Source organism: Lemur catta, chromosome 20, assembly GCF_020740605.2.
Source record: "Lemur catta isolate mLemCat1 chromosome 20, mLemCat1.pri, whole genome shotgun sequence".
In the NCBI taxonomy this organism is placed as follows: Eukaryota; Metazoa; Chordata; class Mammalia; order Primates; family Lemuridae; genus Lemur; species Lemur catta.
Window position 1 is genome coordinate 23,102,711 of NC_059147.1, and position 18,473 is coordinate 23,121,183.

At 37.4% G+C, this 18,473-nt stretch overlaps 1 protein-coding gene and 1 long non-coding RNA gene across 4 annotated transcripts in view; one reads left to right on the forward strand and one right to left on the reverse strand.

Moving 5' to 3' along the window:
- Positions 1–12,559, forward strand: part of CBFB (core-binding factor subunit beta) — a 53,296-nt gene extending 40,737 nt beyond the window's left edge. For both annotated transcript variants that reach the window (XM_045533449.1, XM_045533450.1), the window contains exon 6: positions 10,305–12,559. In XM_045533449.1, coding sequence (XP_045389405.1) covers positions 10,305–10,373 — 69 coding nt within the window. In that variant the 3' untranslated portion in view covers positions 10,374–12,559. The remainder of the gene's footprint in view (positions 1–10,304) is intronic.
- LOC123625183 lies at positions 442–18,368 on the reverse strand. 2 transcript variants are annotated; one of them, XR_006730418.1, is made up of 3 exons: positions 18,335–18,368; positions 13,409–13,590; positions 442–471 (listed from the first exon to the last, which is right to left on the reverse strand). It is a non-coding gene; the product is annotated as an uncharacterized LOC123625183 (long non-coding RNA). The 2 variants fall into 2 exon arrangements; XR_006730417.1 differs by lacking the exon at positions 442–471 and adding an exon at positions 621–649.
- Between the last annotated feature and the right edge of the window lie 105 nt (positions 18,369–18,473).

Genomic DNA, 18,473 nt, shown 5'->3' on the forward strand with positions numbered 1-18,473 from the left:
AGTCTTAGACATTGAAGTTTAGTCTTGCCCAGTGTTTAAATTTGATATGTCTTTTCATTGACATGGAATTTTAATTTTTTCTACATAAAACTGTACCCTGTTTTAAGCAGACCTCAATTATTAATATTTAAAGTATATACAAATTGCTTAGAAATACAAATTTTATTAAAAAGTATACTCTAACAAATCAGATATAAAGAACTAATGGGTTTGAAAAAGAATGTGATCAAATGTTAATATCTGTCACGTGGTGCTCCAAGTTTATAAACTTAACATCAATCAACACAAACAGTATATCAACTAAATAGAATAATTTCCAAGCATTAAAAATCAATATTATAGACCAGGCAATGTCATTACAGGCATCATAGCTTACACCTATAATCCTAGCACTTTGGGAGGCTGAGGCAGGAGGATCACTTGAGGCCAGGAGTTCGAGAACAGCCTGGGCAACATAGCAAGACCCTGTCTCTGCAAAAACAAAAACAAAACAAAAAACAGAAAAATTAGCTGAGCATAGTGTTACGCACCTATGGTCCTCAGCTATTCGGGAGGCTGAGGCTGGAGGATTACTTGAGCCCAGGAGTTTGAGGTTTCAATGAGGCATCATGCTGCCACTGCACTCTAGCCCAGGCAACTGAGTAAGACTCTGTCTGAAAAAAGAAAAAAATCAATATTATGTACCTAAGGTTGCTAAATTCATAGATACAGAAAGTAGAATGGTAGTTGCTGGGGGAAATGGGAAGTGGTTGTTTAATAGATATAGAGTTTGTTCTGAAAGATGAAAAGAGTTCTAGAGATTGATTGTACAACAGTATGAATGTACTTAATACTACTGAACTGTGCACTTAAAAATGGTTAAGATGGTAAATTTTGGCCGGGGGCGGTGGCTCACGCCTGTAATCCTAGCACTCTGGGAGGCCGAGGCGGGTGGATCGCTCGAGGTCAGGAGTTCGAGACCAGCCTGAGCAAGAGTGAGACCCCGTCTCTACTAAAAATAGAAACAAATTATCTGGCCAACTAAAAATATATATACAAAAAAAAAAAATTAGCCGTGCATGGTGGCACATGTCTGTAGTCCCAGCTACTTGGGAGGCTGAGGCAGTAGGATCGCTTAAGCCCAGGAGTTTGAGGTTGCTGTGAGCTAGGCTGACGCCACGGCACTCACTCTAGCCCGGGCAACAGAGTAAGACTGTCTCAACAACAACAAAAAAAAAAAAAAAAAAAAGATGATAAATTTTGTTACATATATTTTACCACAATTAAAAATTTTTAACAGGTTTTAAAGTCAATGTTATATAATGCAGAAAATTTGGGCTTATATGTATACTGTTATTTAAATTAACATGTAAGAATGTGTGTTCACGCATGCGTGTGTGTGTGTGTGTGTGTTTAAAGATATAGAGTCAGACTAAGAAGTCTGAATCTGGCTCTGCCACTACGTAAGTATCAGTTTGGACAACATACTTCACTTTGTTGTCACTGAGTTTCCTCATCTATAAAATAGGGATAATAATCGTGCCTATCTCATAGAGTCATTGTGAGGATTAAATAAGTAAATACATGTGAAAGCACTTTTAGAGTATGTGGTATCAACTAGATACCAGCTGCTATTGTTATTTAAAATATTATATAAAATATCCTTTTGTGTTAAAATATATTTATTTAGAATAAATTTAAAAATCAAGCCTATTTAGTGGTTAGTGTGTGAAATAAAATTCAGTTGTCTTGTCATGATTGCTAGATCCCTTTGTCAGTCAGTTAATTTGTCTAATGGACTGATAGCAGTTGAAGATGTCCCCAAGAATACTTTTAAGCTAGGAGAATGTAGGAGGGATATATGTGATATATTTCTTTGAAGCTTTTATAATCCTTGTGATTTCTACACATGAATACAAGACTTCCACACCATGTTCTTTCATTCTGTATCTGTAAAATTTAGAAGTTTAAAAATGTATAATATGCATTGTTATCTTATACTTCTGAATCCTTTTGTTCATGCTATTTTTTTCCTGATGTAGAATGTACTTTTCTAGTCATTCATCAAAGCCCAGCTTATATGTTATCTGTCAGGCCCTTCCTTAGTCTTAATTATAATTAGCCCTTCTACCTTATAGTTTCCATAGCACTTCTTATTTCTGTTAGTGTGTTGAAATAATTATAAACATGTCTATCCTCTACTTTTTTGTGGTACCATAAGATGGATCCCCTGTTTTTTTTATCTTCCACATTAGCCACTATAATTTGTAACTGTTTAGTTGTTAAATGGATATCTTCAAAAAAATAGCTCCTAGACTGCCTGTCTGAAAACTAGAATTACAGGATAGCCTAAGGATAGTTTAAGTAATAGTACACATTAATAGTCTCTGGAAAAATTCTAAATGTTTATAATTTGTTGGTTTATATTAATTAGTTAAGTAAAATAATAAACCTCAACTATATTGTGCCTGTATTCTGCATTAGGGACTGGGAAATATATAGATGAAGATACATGGTTTCTGTCCTTGAGCAACTATCAGTCTTGAAGGTATAAACAGATAATTGCAATGTACTTTAGCAGCCACCATACATAATGGAGGTTCAGAAGGGGGATAGTGGCAGTGTAGCAGAAGGAACATTGAAATCTCCCTCTGCTTGGGAGACTCACAGGAGAATACACTTGAAGAGATTTGAAGGAAGACTGTGAGTTTGCCAGCTAGAAAAGCATTCTGGGCAGGAGGAACAGTAAATGCAAAGGCACAGAGGAGGAAGAGAGCTTGCATGCCAAGTCAGAGAACATGGTTGGTCAGGTTTTCTGGACCTTAAATGAATGTAAAAAAAGTGCCCTTCAGCTACATTATATTTGAAGAATAACTATTTGACAATTAATGGAGCAATTACTTAGGAAGTTTTTGTGTATGTTTTGCTTTAATAAAATTAAAGTATAGATTAATTGACTAAGAATTGTCTATTCTAAATTGTTAGTTTGATTTCTCTAACTTACAATGTTACTTAAAGACATTTTGGTATGTGAGTTTATATGTGTGTATGAACAAAAATATAGTCTGTTGATAGAGATGTTAAATAATTTTTGCTCAGGTTGTTTCTAGTCATTTGGAGAACATGGGCTTTATAGTCAGGCCTAGTTGAGATTCCTGCAGCATCACCTGTCAATCTCTTAAGCTCCACTTTTCTCATAGAAATTATTGAGAATTAAATGGGAAAATACTTGTAAAGTACTTAGTATGGTGCTTAGTATGTGTATACCTACAGTAAATAATAGCTCTAAAGTACTTCTTTAGCACTAAAAGCTCTACCGCAATGCTGGTTCCAGTTAATTGAATTATTTGGTTGACAGGAACATCCTTTTAGTTCTCTAAAGTGTATCAAGGCACTTTCCATGAATTATGACCTAGAGCATAGAGAAAATGGTTAAATTTTCATCAATGATTTAAGATCGTGTAGACCCTTATAGCAATAATTTAAAACATCAGTTCTTATAGAGAACTGTCATCTAGAAAATTGGACTGAAATCTGACTCCAGAGCATGCACTGGCAGTCAGTCACATAGAGGAGGTTTAGGTTTGTATGTCTTTTGGCACTTTGTGTGTACATATTTTGCTTCTCTCTCTTTTTTCTTTCTTTCTTTCTTTTTTTTTTTTTAAAGAGACAGGGTCTCAGTATGTTGCCCAGGCTGTTCAACTCCTGGGCTTAAGTGATCCTCCTGCCTCAGCCTCCTGAGTAGCTGAGACTACAGACATGTGGCACTGCATCCAGCTTCTCTCTCTTTTTTTAAACCATAAAAAATTCCTAATGTCAGCTTATTTTCTTGGAGTTCACCTCCTTTTTCCTAAAAGGAGAATACCGGAGAAAAATGTTGTATTTGTCCTCTGTAATTCAAACATCTTTTAGGGATTCAGACATCATCTAATCTAACATTATTATGGTTGATGAAACCGAGAGACTTAGAAAAATTAACTCACTTGCTCTCTTTCACGTGGTTTCTAGAAGAAAAAAAAAAGAGAGGACTTAAACCATAGTTTCCTAACCAGGAGTTCTCCGCAAATATAGCCTAGCACTAGGAAATTAATTTTCACACCACCCATAAAGATGCTTAAGTTGAAGTTGAAAAATAAAATCTGCCAGGAGAGGTTAGAAAACGTTTCGCCTGGAATAGAAAAGGCTGAGGCAGAGAAGAAGAATAATGGTTCCAGTGGGTGGTCCTGATGCCTGACTGGAGAGGTGGGCCAGGCAACAGTGGTGACTCGTGGGTGGCAATAACCCAGTAAACAGTCCATGGAAGCTTGAGATTGTGGCAGCACAGAGGCTTAGGGATGTCCTCTGCTGTTTGGATAACCTCTGAGGCCTTTAGCTGTGCCACGCTAAACTTGTAACAGTGGTGCTCATGAGCATTTAATGTATGTGTAAGGTTAATGTTACTAACAGTGGAAAGCAAAACTCCAAGTGGTTGGTGGCCCAAAGGGTTTTGATTTTTACCAGTGTCTTTTAACCTGAAATCAGTTATAAAACTCTGTGGGCATATTTCCATTTCACCATCTGTAAAATTTAGAAAGTTTTCAATCCTTCATAGTAGGATTTAGCATTTTCTTTTTGATTTTTCTGGAAAAGACTATTCCAGTAGTACAATATTTTCTTTGCCTTTCAGAGGTAATGACAGAGGATATTAATTTGGAAATGAAAAACTACAGTGAAACGAAGAAATATTATTTTAGTTACCTCTACCAAATACTGTTAACTTATTGGTATACAATAAAATGATATACAAAAGATTTAGAATACTGTGTATAATATCTTACCCAGTAGGCATTTTTAAAAAGAATGTATTTGTTTGAATGTGTATAGTCACTCTCTAGTAGGATATGTAAGAAGCTGGAACTGGAAACTGGAAAGGAGCCAGGTATCTGGGTGGCAAAATGGGAAGATTATTACTTTTCACCATGTATCTTTTGTACCTTGCTAATTTTGAATCACACGCATCTACTACCTGTTTAGGAAAGAAAGAAAATTTGCTTTTATATTAACACACAATAATGAAAACAGAAGATTCTAGAACTTAAAACTGTCTGTATTCTCTGGCACAAAGGCTGTTATTTTTATTCTAGAGACGGATCTTTCTCTCTTGCCCAGGCTGAAGTGCAGTGGCACCATCATAGCTTATGGCAGCCTCGAACTCCTGGGCTCAAGTGTTCCTCCTCAGGCTATTTTTTAAATTGTGAAACCCTTCCTTCATTTGAAATTTTATACAGAGCCCCAATGTATAAAATAGATTTTTTTAAAAGGCACTGCTCTGGGTAAAGCAGGGGTAGGGATTATTCTATCCTCCCTCTGGGGTCCCTGGGATGTTTTTAGGTAACCCAGTAGGTGGCAGAGACTTTAGGATCTTTGATGTTGTAGAATGAGTACAAAGTTCAGATTGCCCTGGTTTTGCATCCTAGCTCACTGCTTGTTGCCATGTGACACTGGGAAAATTTTTTGTTGTCTTTGAACCTCACCCCTAAAACCTGCCTCACTGGTTGCTACCTAGCTCAGTATCTGATACTTAGAACGGGGGCTCAGTAGAAACTAGTTTCTTTACCACCCAGCTTTCTGTGTACTTGGCTCACAACATATCAGGAGTGGCAGAAACACAGTAAAAGTAGACATATCCTGACTTTAGACGATGAAAGTCAAAGATATTATTTTCCCAAGCTATTTTAGATTCTGATGGTGGTTGGTTGGTTGGTTTGGTTTTTGGAAACAACCAGTAAAGGATTTTGTACTTTTCTTGGTTCTGTTGGAGGCTGAGCTAGCAGTTACACTGGGAGGTTGAGTTGACTGGGAAGAGGGGCAAGAGGAGAACTTCCCACATCCTGGTAATATTATAGCTCTTGATCTGGGTGCTAGTTACGTAGGTGTGCTTGCATTGTGAAAATTCATCATTTTCTGTACTTAACAATTTGAATACTCTTCTATACTTTAAAGGAAGACTTAAAAAAGAAAAAATAATTGCAGATGTTACTTCTATCTATGAAGTGCCCCCCATTGGTATCTGTTGCCACATAGAAGTAGCCCGATTCCTTTTTTCAGAATCTTTACTTGATTTGAAATGTTGACATGTCTCCATGGCAGTTCTTTTCAGGTTATATATCTCTATATAATTCAAATGTCTTACTTCTGTTAAGGAAGATTGAGGTTACTAAGGAGTAGACTTAGTGCTCTGGTCAGGGATGAATTGGAAGGATAGCTCTGTTGGAGCAGTACAGTATCTGTTTCTAGATACTACCTTCAACTTGATTGGCCTCTTGACTTAAAACTGTAATATAGCACTTTTGGCTCTTAATTCAGCTCCAAAGTGACAGAGTGCTTAAAGAGATGTTCTCTATCATTATTTAGGAAATGTTTTCATTTGGTTAGATTATAAAGTGTCAGCAAATAAGTGGTTGTCTTTAGTGTCAGAGAATGGGTAAATAATTATTGCTTATTCAACTATAGGCAGTTTTAATACAGTTCAGCAAATCATAGGAGAATTTTATGTGGAAACTATTTGGAAATAAAAACAGGCAAAAAGCTTTATGTGGTTTTTATATTTGTGTTTTGCATGTTTTTGGAGCCTTCAATTCTGTGTGGTCCAAGAAAAAAAATCTCAGCCACTGTTTATTTTAAATTTTCAAAGACTTCAGTTTTCAAATCATTTAACTCTACCAGTATTTATTCTTGTGTAAGGACAAGTCAACATAGTATGTCTATATTGGGTCTTCTTCGGATGTGTCTTGGGTCAGGGCAGTAGATAAGAATGAACAGGGGATGTGAACTCAGCCTAAGCATGAGAATCAGAGGAGGATCAATGAGAGAGGAAGAGGATACCAGATCTGACTTTCTCCCATACTGAGAGAGGAAGAGTCTTGGTTTGCTTACTATCATAGGAGCTATATAGAGACTTTATTAAGATTTATATTGTTTTAACCTTGTTTTAGTTTGTAAAAATTGCTCTTTCTACCATTTGGAAAGTTATTACGTTTGAAAAGTTCATATAGGTAAATTGGAAAGTGATGAGCAGCTTTGCTGTAATAAACAGTACCATGAGTGCATACTACGTGTCTTGCAGTATACATTACAATTTTTGCTTTATACTTGATTTTTTAATGCTCATATAAGGTATATCTCCATTTTGAGGAACTGAGGCTGAGAAAGGATAAGAAACTTGCTAAGGTCACATAGCTAAAGTGGTAGCTAAAGGGCCATTCTGGTCCAAGCCCAGAAATGTAAGTTATTTCAACTATTTCTTTTATTTTAAAAATGTGACTTTATATTTAAAGTTTTCCTGAAGTTACGTATTTTGTAAGACCTCTATTTTTTGCCATGCCTGTTGGACCAGTTCTTGCGATCTACTTATCTGACTGGTGTTTATAATTGTCTGCTGTTCTTTGTTTTTTGTGGTTTTCTTTTTTTTACCTTTTTAGTGAGTTTAGGGAAAATGTATTCCTTTCTCTCATTTTAGGACTTAAAATTTTTGGTTTATGTCTCCTCCAGACTTGACAAGAGGGAGAAATAGCAGTAACTAAAGGGGCTGACATTAATGTTAATTGTAAGTTAAAGGTTCATCTTTTCCAGGGGTCTGAGTATGTTCTGACTCTTCCTCCAGCTAACTGTGTGACCTTGGGGGCATCATTTAACCTTCATGATCTCAGGCTTATCATTTGTACAATAAGAGTTGAACCACATCTCTGAAGTATTAATACTTTGCTACGCAATTTTATTCTGTAATTCTTGTGTTCTGACTTTTAGCCAAGTATCAAACATAAAGTGAATAACACAGTGTCTGTATATAGTACACGCTCAATAAAGTATAGCTGTTCTTAATTATTAGGGCATTTTCCCATGAGGAGTTTTCAGGAATTGTTTTGAAGATTTCAATAATAAAAGAATGGAGATAACCAGGAAGTTTTATTCATTTGGGTACCCTTTCTCTTGGCTATTTTTTCACAGCCCTGACCAGTAGGGAAAACAGCTACTGGTGACTATTCCAAAGAATATTCTTGGAATAGTCACCTCTTGATGCCTCCTAGCAACTCTATTTTCCATGTTTTCTAAGTGGTAATATACTGAACGAAAAGAGGAGAGCAACTGGTAGTAAGCAGCCTGAAGTAAAATGTCTAGATTAATTCTTTACAAATATTAAAAACAGATTTGTGTTCTGAAGTCAGGCTCATGGATATCTGCTTTATATTAAAACCTGATTCTGAAATAACTGTTAATAAAAGGTTAGCATTGAGGGCCCATGTGGATTGACAGAGGAGAAAGAAACTAGAAATTACAGACTTTATGCTTTTAGGATGATGGAGTTTAGAGTTTCTTTGGCATCATCTAGTCTCGCTAATTACCCATAGAGGAATTCCTTCTAAAACATCCAGCCTCCATTAGAAAACTTTCACTGTAGGAAGCACTACTTCTTAGGGCAGCTGCTCATCCAGCTGTTGAATTCCAGCTTTTTGGAAGCTATTTCAGTGAACTTAAATCTGTTTCTGTATTTGTCTCCTTCATGTGACAGCCCATATATCTTCCCTTCTGGCATTAAATGTTCTCCCTGTCTCCCAGCTCTTTCATTCATACTCTATCAGGCTTCCCCTCCTCTTTTTTGTTCCTACTCTTGACTCCCCTTCACAATGTCTTCCCTTACATTTTCCTCAGTTCCTTCACAATGTAAATAGAAACTGAAACCACATCTCCTTTAGCTTTTTGGATTCTTAAAAAAAAAAAAAAAAAAAAAAAAAGAGCTAAAACCACAAATAATAGCAAAACAACTTATTTTTACTCCTATTCTCTGTGCTTTTATCAAAAATATAATATTTTAAACAAATAAATCCATGGCTATTTCTGCACAGCCATGACCAGCAGGGAAAACTCCAGGTGCTGGTGACTGTTCTTTGTCATCCATTTGTAGTCATCCCATTGTTATTAAAGTAATTTGAAAATTACTTTTGTCCTAAGACAAAAGCTGAAATATTCTGTTCACAAAGTATTATTGGTAGGTTAGTCATGATTTATAAATATATAATTAGGATTGATTTGTCTCAGTGTTTCTTCTTTGCTCAGCCCCTTTCTAATCTTCATTGACTGAAACCAGATGCTTATATCACTATCTGTGATTTCACAGAATTGATCTGTCCTTATACTGTGTTTAGCATTGATTGTATATGGAACATAAATTGTTTTTCTGATGTATATGCATTCCATAGTCTTTCAAGCTGTGACCATGCCGCATAACTTTTAACCTAATTGGAAGGAATGTGCTAAAATTTAGTCATTGTGCAGTCTGCTAACAAAAATAGTTAAAATCTGCTAGAAATATATCAAAAATTTATAAGAAAGATTAAAGAAGTTGGATTTTTTGGGTTTGTTTGAAAGTAAATAAAGCAATTGTTGTTTTTGTCTAAATTACATAAGCCTCTTGAGAAATGATGGCATAGCTGAAGCTTCTGACTAAACTTGATCTTACAATAGAAACGTGACTTTTTGAGATGTTTATTCGAAGGTCAGGGATGCTTTTCCTCTAACAACTGTTTCAGATCTTAAGAATCGATATCAGAATGTGATTTTTGGTTACCTTTGTTTCCAAAAGCTGACATAGACAATGGAGAATCAGTTGGTGATATTAGTACACAATTCCATTTAGCTAAAGATGTTGTACAGGTAATTGCAGTTAGTTCTAATTGCTGGTTTATAACAGAAGTAGCTAAAAACAAGAATATCCAGGCTGGGTATGGTAGCTGACGCTTCCAATCCCAGCACTTTGGGAGACTGAGGTGGGAGGATCGCTTGAGGCCAGGAGTTCAAGGCTGTAGTGCACTATGATCATGCCTGTGAATAGCCACTACACTTTAGCCTGGGCAACATAGGGAGACATCGTCTCTTAAAAAAAAAAAAGTTAGTTCATTTATGGAAAGTACTTAGAACAGTGCCTAGCAGATGCTGCTCAATAAATGTCAGCTATTACTAAAAGGAAAAGTTTGCTTCTAACATAATTGGCTGATGTGTTAAACTCCCTGGTTCCAAAACTGTAAACATAGAGTTGTTATTTTTTATACATAGCACTTATTTATGATAATGATCTTTTGAATGTAAAATTATTTTCTTGATTTTTAAGGAAACTTTAGGAAAATATGTCATGTAATTTTAATTGTTCTTTTGTCTGTTATTACAAGAGAAAAGTTGAAAAGTTTTTAGTTGTGAATTTTTCTTATGTGCTACTATCTTATATTTTATATATCTAACAGTTTGATTTTCAGAACACTTTTTGACCCCAAATTATGATTTTGTCATTGCAGGCAAGAAGACAACAAGACCCTAGTCCTGGTTCCAATTTAGGTGGTGGTGATGACCTCAAACTTCGTTAATTCGTAGCACAGCAGATGTGTTGCCCATCTTTATATACACATTGCTTCTAGTTGGCAGTAATAATTGATTAAAAGACCAGAAACTGTGATAACTGGAGGTACTACAGTCTATTTCCCAACCTTAGGCAGTAACAGACATCACAAACTGCCTTGGTTTTGCACTATGATTATAATACCTGCATTTCTAAGTTTTAAGCATGTAGCCAGTAATAATTTGAAATTTTTTCCTATGCAAGCTTACCTTGTTGGCATTATTTTAGAGACTTCTAAAGCTCTTTTTCTTCCATTTTAATTTAAAGGTTCATGTCATTTAAAAACAGGTCAAGAAATTAAAATTTATATCAGAGGGTTTTCTCTAACCAGTTGCTCTAATTTTTTTTGTACTTTTTGATGTTTTGGTTATACAGCTTCATCTTAGGTAAACATTCTTGTTTTTTGTTTTTGTTTGTTTTGTTTTCCCCATTTCCTTTTGTGTTTTTGTAGTCTACAGCATTTTAAAACTGCTGATGTTTGCATTATTTACAAGCTAAAAACCTAGTAGCATAGAGCTGTCTGCCATAGCCTTCTAACACAAAGTTTACAGTTATTAAAGTTGCAGTATCCTTTTAAATTGCTAATAATCACCCTTTCTTTCCTTTTAAACATAAAAATTTTTAATTGGTATTAACTCTGTAATCTGCCCCAGATCTGTTTTAGATTCTGTTCTGTAATGATGAGTTTGGGTGGAGATATTCTCCATAGATTATAATCTTCTACTGAAATGCCTAAAGAAGTCACAGGCTGGCTTCTGTTTTATTCAGGGATTTTTTTAAAAAGTCAATCAGAAAAGGGATACTGGAGCTTCTTCATGTATGTAACAGCATATTAAACTGGAGACAGTGATGAATCAGCTACAAAGGTAATATTGTATTAAATCATGTTTTAAGATAGCTGCTTTTATGTGTATTTTATATTGCATGCTTTTGTAAAAACATGCTGGGTGATGAAAGATTAGTCTTAGAAAATGTTCATCTGTGCAGAGGATACATTTTCTTCCATTAATTCTTGGAAAAACAGTCACAGTTATATATATGGTATTTTGCAAAAGGACTATTAATAGAACCTTTTGAGATGAATTAGTGTAAGAATATTTTTAAAATAGACTTACTGTCCAATTGAGTGCAACTTTTTTTTTCCTTTTAATACAAGAAAAAATACTGGAATACTGGAAAAAAGTGCCAAGTCATTTGGCACCTCCTTACAAATATTTTTCATGGTCACATTCATTAAATGTTACTACATTTCTGAATTTTTTCAAAAATGTATTTTATCATAATACAATGGCATTATTTTAAAGAGTTTGAAAAACTGACACAGTCAATTCAGAAAATGAACTGAAGTCTGAATAAGGTCATTACATTTAAAAAGCTTTTAACTATACTTGATTGATGAGAGGTGTGATTTTCAGTGTATATGGGTCTTATGATTCATAACCAAATATCCTATATCTCAGAATAAAAATATTCGTTATATATTTGAAGTCATGCATGGTAAGGAGTGTGTTTAAATTGTTATAAACAATAATTCATCATAAAAGACCATGCTGATCTTGTGTAACTTTAAGTACTATGAATGAATTTGGTTGGTATTTGGTGTTGTGCAGCTCACATGTTTACACACTCAGTGCCCTCATTTCCCCTGAGGGAATCACTTTTTAAGTGATCCTTACAGTGGTGTTTTAAGGTTACTTTATCACAAAGCTCCTTAGTTTTTGACTTCTGCACTTATAAAATTTTTTTTAAGTAACATGATGATGGTACATTTTTCTCTGTTGCTTGTAGCTAAGGGCTTTCAGTCCACCAGTAAATAAGATCAATATTATTAAATGTTGCTGTTGCCATCCTTCTGTAAATACTGAATTTTTCCTGTCACTTAGCACTGTGCTGCTTCTGTCTGTCTTAATGCTGGCATTAAGATCATGAGCCTTTTTTCTCCAATATTGCAGGCTTTGGAAACTTACTATTAAGTTATTGATGCAATTTGATATTTTTCATAATCTATATTTAAACAAATTACATCATTGCATCATCTTTTCTAAATTCATCTCCATTAAAACTTGCCTTAAGCTACCAGATTGCTTTTGCCACCATTAGCCATATTATGTGTTTGTATGTTTAATTTACTTTCACAATAAACTTCTGTGTAGTGAAAACAGAGTCTTGGTTCTTTGTTCACGTATCCAACAGTTTCTGTTCTAGTGTATTTAGGACATGAAAATTGATTTTGTTGTTTCCTGAACAGTTCCTGATCTTGCTTTTTACCTGATAAAAAAAAAGAAAGCGTGACAACAGTGGCATCTAGTGGTCATTTATGCTGATTTCAAAAAAGACCTTTACTTTAAACATAGATATCCAAGGTATACTAATTTCCCAACATATATTAATGGTTTTCAAAAAATCTGGCTTGATTTACCCAGCCTATGAGGTATGACCATAAGGCAATGATCTTGGCGAGAAGGAAGAATTTTTTTTTAATTATACATCCAATTTAGTACCATCTTTGAAGCTAGTTGTTTTGGAAATACATACTTATTTTGATTGTGCTGGTATTGTATCAAACATTCTTAGGATTCCTTCTAGCATTTTCCTACACCAGACAATTAAGCGTTTTTCTTTAAAAGTGTGTCTTAAGCCTAATCCATAATGAACAAGTTTACTTATTCACCACCAGACTTACGGCAAATGACAAAAATTCTTTTAAATGCTGAATTGGCACCATTAAGGAAAATTCTAAAGAGTAGGATTCATACTCTGAGGGTTAAGTTTCAAAAATTGTTTGAGCAGTAACAGCATGGTTTTAGTAAGTATATATCACTTCTAAAAACAGATATTTGGATATGCTAGTTCTGGACTGCTTGGTGAAAAATATCTTATTTGATTTATGCCCCATTTGGCAGTGGAGAGCTTTTCAATCTATTAAGCCATTGTATTACCCATTGCTGCATAACACATTACCCCAAAACTTAGCAGCTTAAAACAGTAAACATATTATCTTACAGTTTTTTGTGAGTCAGAAATCTGGAAGTATAATAGCTAAGCTCAGTGGTTCTGGTTCAGGTTCAGAGTCTCTCATGAGGTTAGAGTCAGCCTGGGCTACAGTCATCTTAAGGATTGGCTGGATGAAAGATCCTCTTTGAAGCCCACCAAGTGGTCCTTGACTGGCCTTGGTTCCTTGTAGCCTGTGAGACAAAAGGCCTTGATTCCTTAATAGGTGTTGGACAGAGACCTCCTTCAGTGTCTTGCCGTGTGAGTCTGTAGAGCAGCTCACAGTGGGGCAGCTGGCTTCCCCCAAAGCAAGTGATCCAAGAGAGTGTGTGCCCAAGATGAAAGCCACAGTCCTTTTAATAAACTAATCTTGGGCTGCCATACTCTGTTATTTAATAGAATCAAGTCACTGAGTCTGGCTCACACTCAAAGGGAGAAGTAGTAAGCCTCATCTCTTGAAGAGAGTGATGTCAAAGAATTTGTGGACATATTTTTAAAACCACCACAGCATTATTACCATATATATAAAACTTGAGTATTTATAAGACTACTTTGGTGTTTTAATCTCCCAAACAGTATTTAAAAGGTAAGATTTCAGTCTTTTACAGGCAGATTTAAAGGCACAATTCCCCTTAGATAGCAAATCAATTTCTTTTCTTGCATCACCATCATACATACATAAATGGCATTTCAAAACTGTTTCAAGGCTAAAAATTTACAATTGCAGAGTGGGGTCATGGATGGAAATGGCAGTTTAGTTCATTTAAATATAGGATACTCTAAAACAGGTAAGTCACTGTATTAGTCAACTCTCAGCTTTTGGTTAGAACAATTTAAGCAACTTAGAGGTTAGGTCATTATGGACCTTATTCAGGTTTCAGAAATGTTGGGGAAATGTGAGTAGATAAAAAATAAGAGGGAAATTTTTGATGAGAGAGGATAATCTGTATTCATACTGTCCAATATGATAGTATGGCTACTGAGCACTTTAAATGTGAGGAACTGAATTTTTTGTTTTTTAAGTTTTAACTTAAAAGCTCAGGCAGATTTAAATATATCTCTGTAAAACAAAACTTTGTTTTGTGAGGACTGCAATTCATTTTAGCGTTTGAAAGTTTAGTGTCCAAAGGAAAAAAATGACTTTTTGATGCTGATGCAAAAACAAGTTCAATTAAATGCAAAGTGGTATCCCATCCAGATCCTGGGACAGAAAAAAGGATGTAGGACATTAGGCAAAAACTAAGGCAATATCAGTAAATTATTGATTTTTGTTCTTTTTCTTTCTTCTTTTCTTTTTTTTTTTTTTAAGACAGAGTCTTGTCCCAAATAAACTACTTATATTAAAGGCCAGGCAGTAGCTCATGCTTGTAATCCCAGCACTTTGGGAGGCTGAGACGGGAAGATCGCTTAAGGCCAGGAGTTTGAGGCTGCAGTGAGTTATGAGGATGTCACTGTGCACTAGCACAGAGTGAGACCCTGTCTTTAAAAAAAAAAATGCTTGGCAAGTTTGAGAAACTAAGGAGCTAAGTATGACTGGAACATGGAATGGAGGGGAGGGGGGCCTACAGCAGTGAGATGAGTCTGAAAGGGTCAACAGAGGCCAGGGTAAGTGTCAAAAGCAGTGTTGGACTGACTTTTCTAGCCATGTTAAAACATTTGGAGTCTTGGACCCCTCCTATGGGTGAACAGGAGGAAGCCATAGAGGGGTTGGGACCTTGATAGAATGGGCACTTGAGAAAATTCATTCTGGTTGATTGGAGAGAACAAGACTGGAAGCAGAAACTTGTTCCCTCTGATGATATGATAGAGTAACCTAGTAGGGAGATTAAGAGTACCCTAGTGGGCATAGAGATATTTCGGAGCTAAGAAAAAAGTATAGGAGGCATATTGACAATTTTTCCAGTTTCTCTTACCCATCAGGATAGGCTGGTTGTGTTGCCTTAGAACATATTGTCCTAAAGATTTCTCTCATATGTGCTAAATACACATCAGTGGTTGACCTAGGCTGACAGAGCAGAAATGGAACATTGCCAGCTATTGTGACAGAGCCAAGAAAAGATAGTGTAATAAAAGGGGCACTGGCTTTGAAAACTGCCACCTGAATTGATAACATGTGACTTCTGTTTTCACTGGACCAAGCAAGTCACAGCCATACCCAACTTCAGCTGGGCAGGAACTGCAATCCTACTTTTTTTCCCAGGGGAGAGTCTCAATATTTATCAGTAGTTCCAATGACTACCACACAGGTCACTCTTTCAGTTATTTCTTAAATACAGAGTCTTGCTCTGTTGCCCAGGCTGGAGTGCAGTGGCATGATCACAGCTCACTGTAACCTCGAATTCCTGGGCTCAAACAATCCTGCCTCTGCCTCCAATTAAGAGGGGTTCCCCGCTCCACTGTTTTCTGTGACCGTGGGCCCCATCCCTGATTTGCTGGAAAAATTTACCTTTCATTCCTGCTTTCAAACGGGTTTTTTTTTTTTGCTTTTGTTTTTTTAAATCTTGACAAATACAACCAATAGTAACTAAGATTGTTTTCCCAGTTCTTCACCCAGGGCTTCATGCTTGTTATATTTCCTCCCTTCCAAGTTACTGCATGTGACAGCTTTACCGGGATTGGCATCCTTCCAGCCTCCAATGTCAGTTCCCCCAGCCACTTCCTGTATACCACCACCATCCTTCCAGCTACCCAGGCTGGAAAACTATGTCTATTCTTGACTCCCAATCTCCCTCATCTCCCGCATCCAGTCTGTAAATCCTGACCACAGATTCCATCAATTCTCTGCCCCTATTAGATTTTTTTAATTTAATTACAAAGAATTTACCTGTAAGTCAGAAGTGCAGATCTGTGAGGTAGGTGTGATCATTTTACAGATGAGGAAACTAAGGCATGGAGAGGATAGGTAACTTGTAAAAGGCACAAAGCTATTAAGTGACAGAACTGGGATTCAAATTCTCAGTCCCTCAGCTTAACTACAGTACTCTGACTAGAGGCTGTCCCTGCATGTCTGGCTTTGACTGCTACCGTGACTACTTGTCCTCCCTGAATACATTCTTCATTAGCCACTTTAATATTTCTCTACATCTCACCCTGGGTTTGGGGGAATAAGTTGGCCTACTTCCCTGAGGCATTTCCTGCTTGTACTCCACATATTGGGCTCTGGGCTACGGCCTCCTACATTCTAGTACCACTATCCCAAGGCTATTGCTCTCACTCCTGACAAAAACCTGGGTGGATCATACTTAAATGAGCAAAGATAAACTTCTGTTGACAAACATTGTTCACAAAAATATATCTGCTTATTATTCCAACAAGGAATTTCTTAGGGCCCTCCCCTACAACCTTGTTCTTCCTGTTTTTTTAGTTGTCCAAACTAAAAATTCTTTGCACTTTGTTATCCAGAAGAATGTGGCTTCCTCTTTGTCTTGCCTCTCCCACAACCTCACCCAGCTTACCCCACCCCAGTTAAGGCCCTACCCCTCTTTCTCCACCAGAAACAAGTCCCTCCAAGTGTTTTTTAAACAGAACCATTCCAACCAATCTGATTGGATTTGAATTCAATTCAGATACTTTCAGCTAATTTAAGATTACTCCTCACCAACCTTAGGATTTTCCCCCAGGTCCTCTTTCCAGGCTGTCTAGCTCAGCTGCCCAACTAGCCTTTCCTAGACACATCTTTAATGCATGCCCTGGTAAAGGTAAATGTCCCCCTAATCCCTGCTCCTTACACCCCCCCCATATTAGGTATTACTGACAATTGTTTTATCTTTCCAAAAATGTTCTCCCTTTTCAGTATAGCCAATGTTTCTGTTTTTACAGGAAAAAGGGGTCATACTGTGCACATTTCTGCATCTTGCCGCCTTCTTTTGGTGTTCCTTCCACATCAGCATATAGGGACAAATTCCTTTTTAAAAAACGTATCTAAGTATCAGGGTTTATTTAGCCACTTCCCTACTGGACATCTCAATGATCCAGTTCTGTTGTTTTGGTATAAGATGCTGCAATTGACATCCTTCTCCATGTCATTTGTTTCAATGAAAATAAAAGTAACTTCATATTTTGCTAGAGCCTCCCAAATTACAGTCCTATCAAGCCACTTTGAGAATTTAGCATGCCACTCTCTTCCCTGCTAAAAACCTTCCTGGAGCAGTGATGTACTTGGGTTCTGCCGCCTATAACCAAAGAACCTTGGGTCTTTGGTCTCTGTGGACTTCATTTATTTGCCTGTAAAGTGGGATATAATCTCAGGTTGGTTGTGAGAATCGAGACTGCTTCCATAAAGTCTTGGCATTAGAAGAGAAGAGGCCTTGGCTGCCTTTTAGTTTCAGGGTGCCCCAGGACACGGGCCAAAGGCTGAGGCTGAACATACTAGAGGAGGCTCTCCCCAACTTGTAGATGAGGAAACTGAGCCACAGAAAGTGCCAGAGGGCTGGTGAATACCACACAGCATTGGTCCGAGCTGCTGCGGGCGGCTTCCGATCCAGGGCCCAGGTAGGCTTCGCACATCTGAGTGTGGTCAAAAAGGTGGCCTGGCCCGGGCTCCTCCCCCTTCTACCCAGTCCTCTCCCCTAACCAACCCTCCTTCCCTCCTCCCTCAACTCTTTTTGGTTCGACCCCTGCTCTACGGGCGACTGGGTGAGGACCGGGTCATTCCTGAACAACCAAAAGCTGCTGCAGCCGGCGTCAATCCCGGCCCCAACGGGGATGGAGGGGGGGCGCCCGCGGACTCGTTACCCTCTGGGCTTCAGATCAGTACTCGCCTTTCGCGCCCAGTGAATGCGAGTGGGACGTATGCGTAGACGGCAGATGGGTGTGTGTTGCGTGGTGTACCGTTCCTTGTGTAGGCATGTTAAACGGGTGTGTTGTGGCGTGCACATGTGGGAGCTCACGAGGTATGGGGCTCTTCGCTCCCAGAGGGCTTACCCTCCCATATCTTACCTCCCGGCCTCAGCCTTCGCCTTGACTGTCTCAGCCGCCCGATTCGGACTTTGCGCGTGCGCAACACCGCCCTAGGCTCCTCCCCCGCGTTTGAACTCCCGCCTTAGCCCCGCCCTCCTCACACTTTACGGCCCGGCAC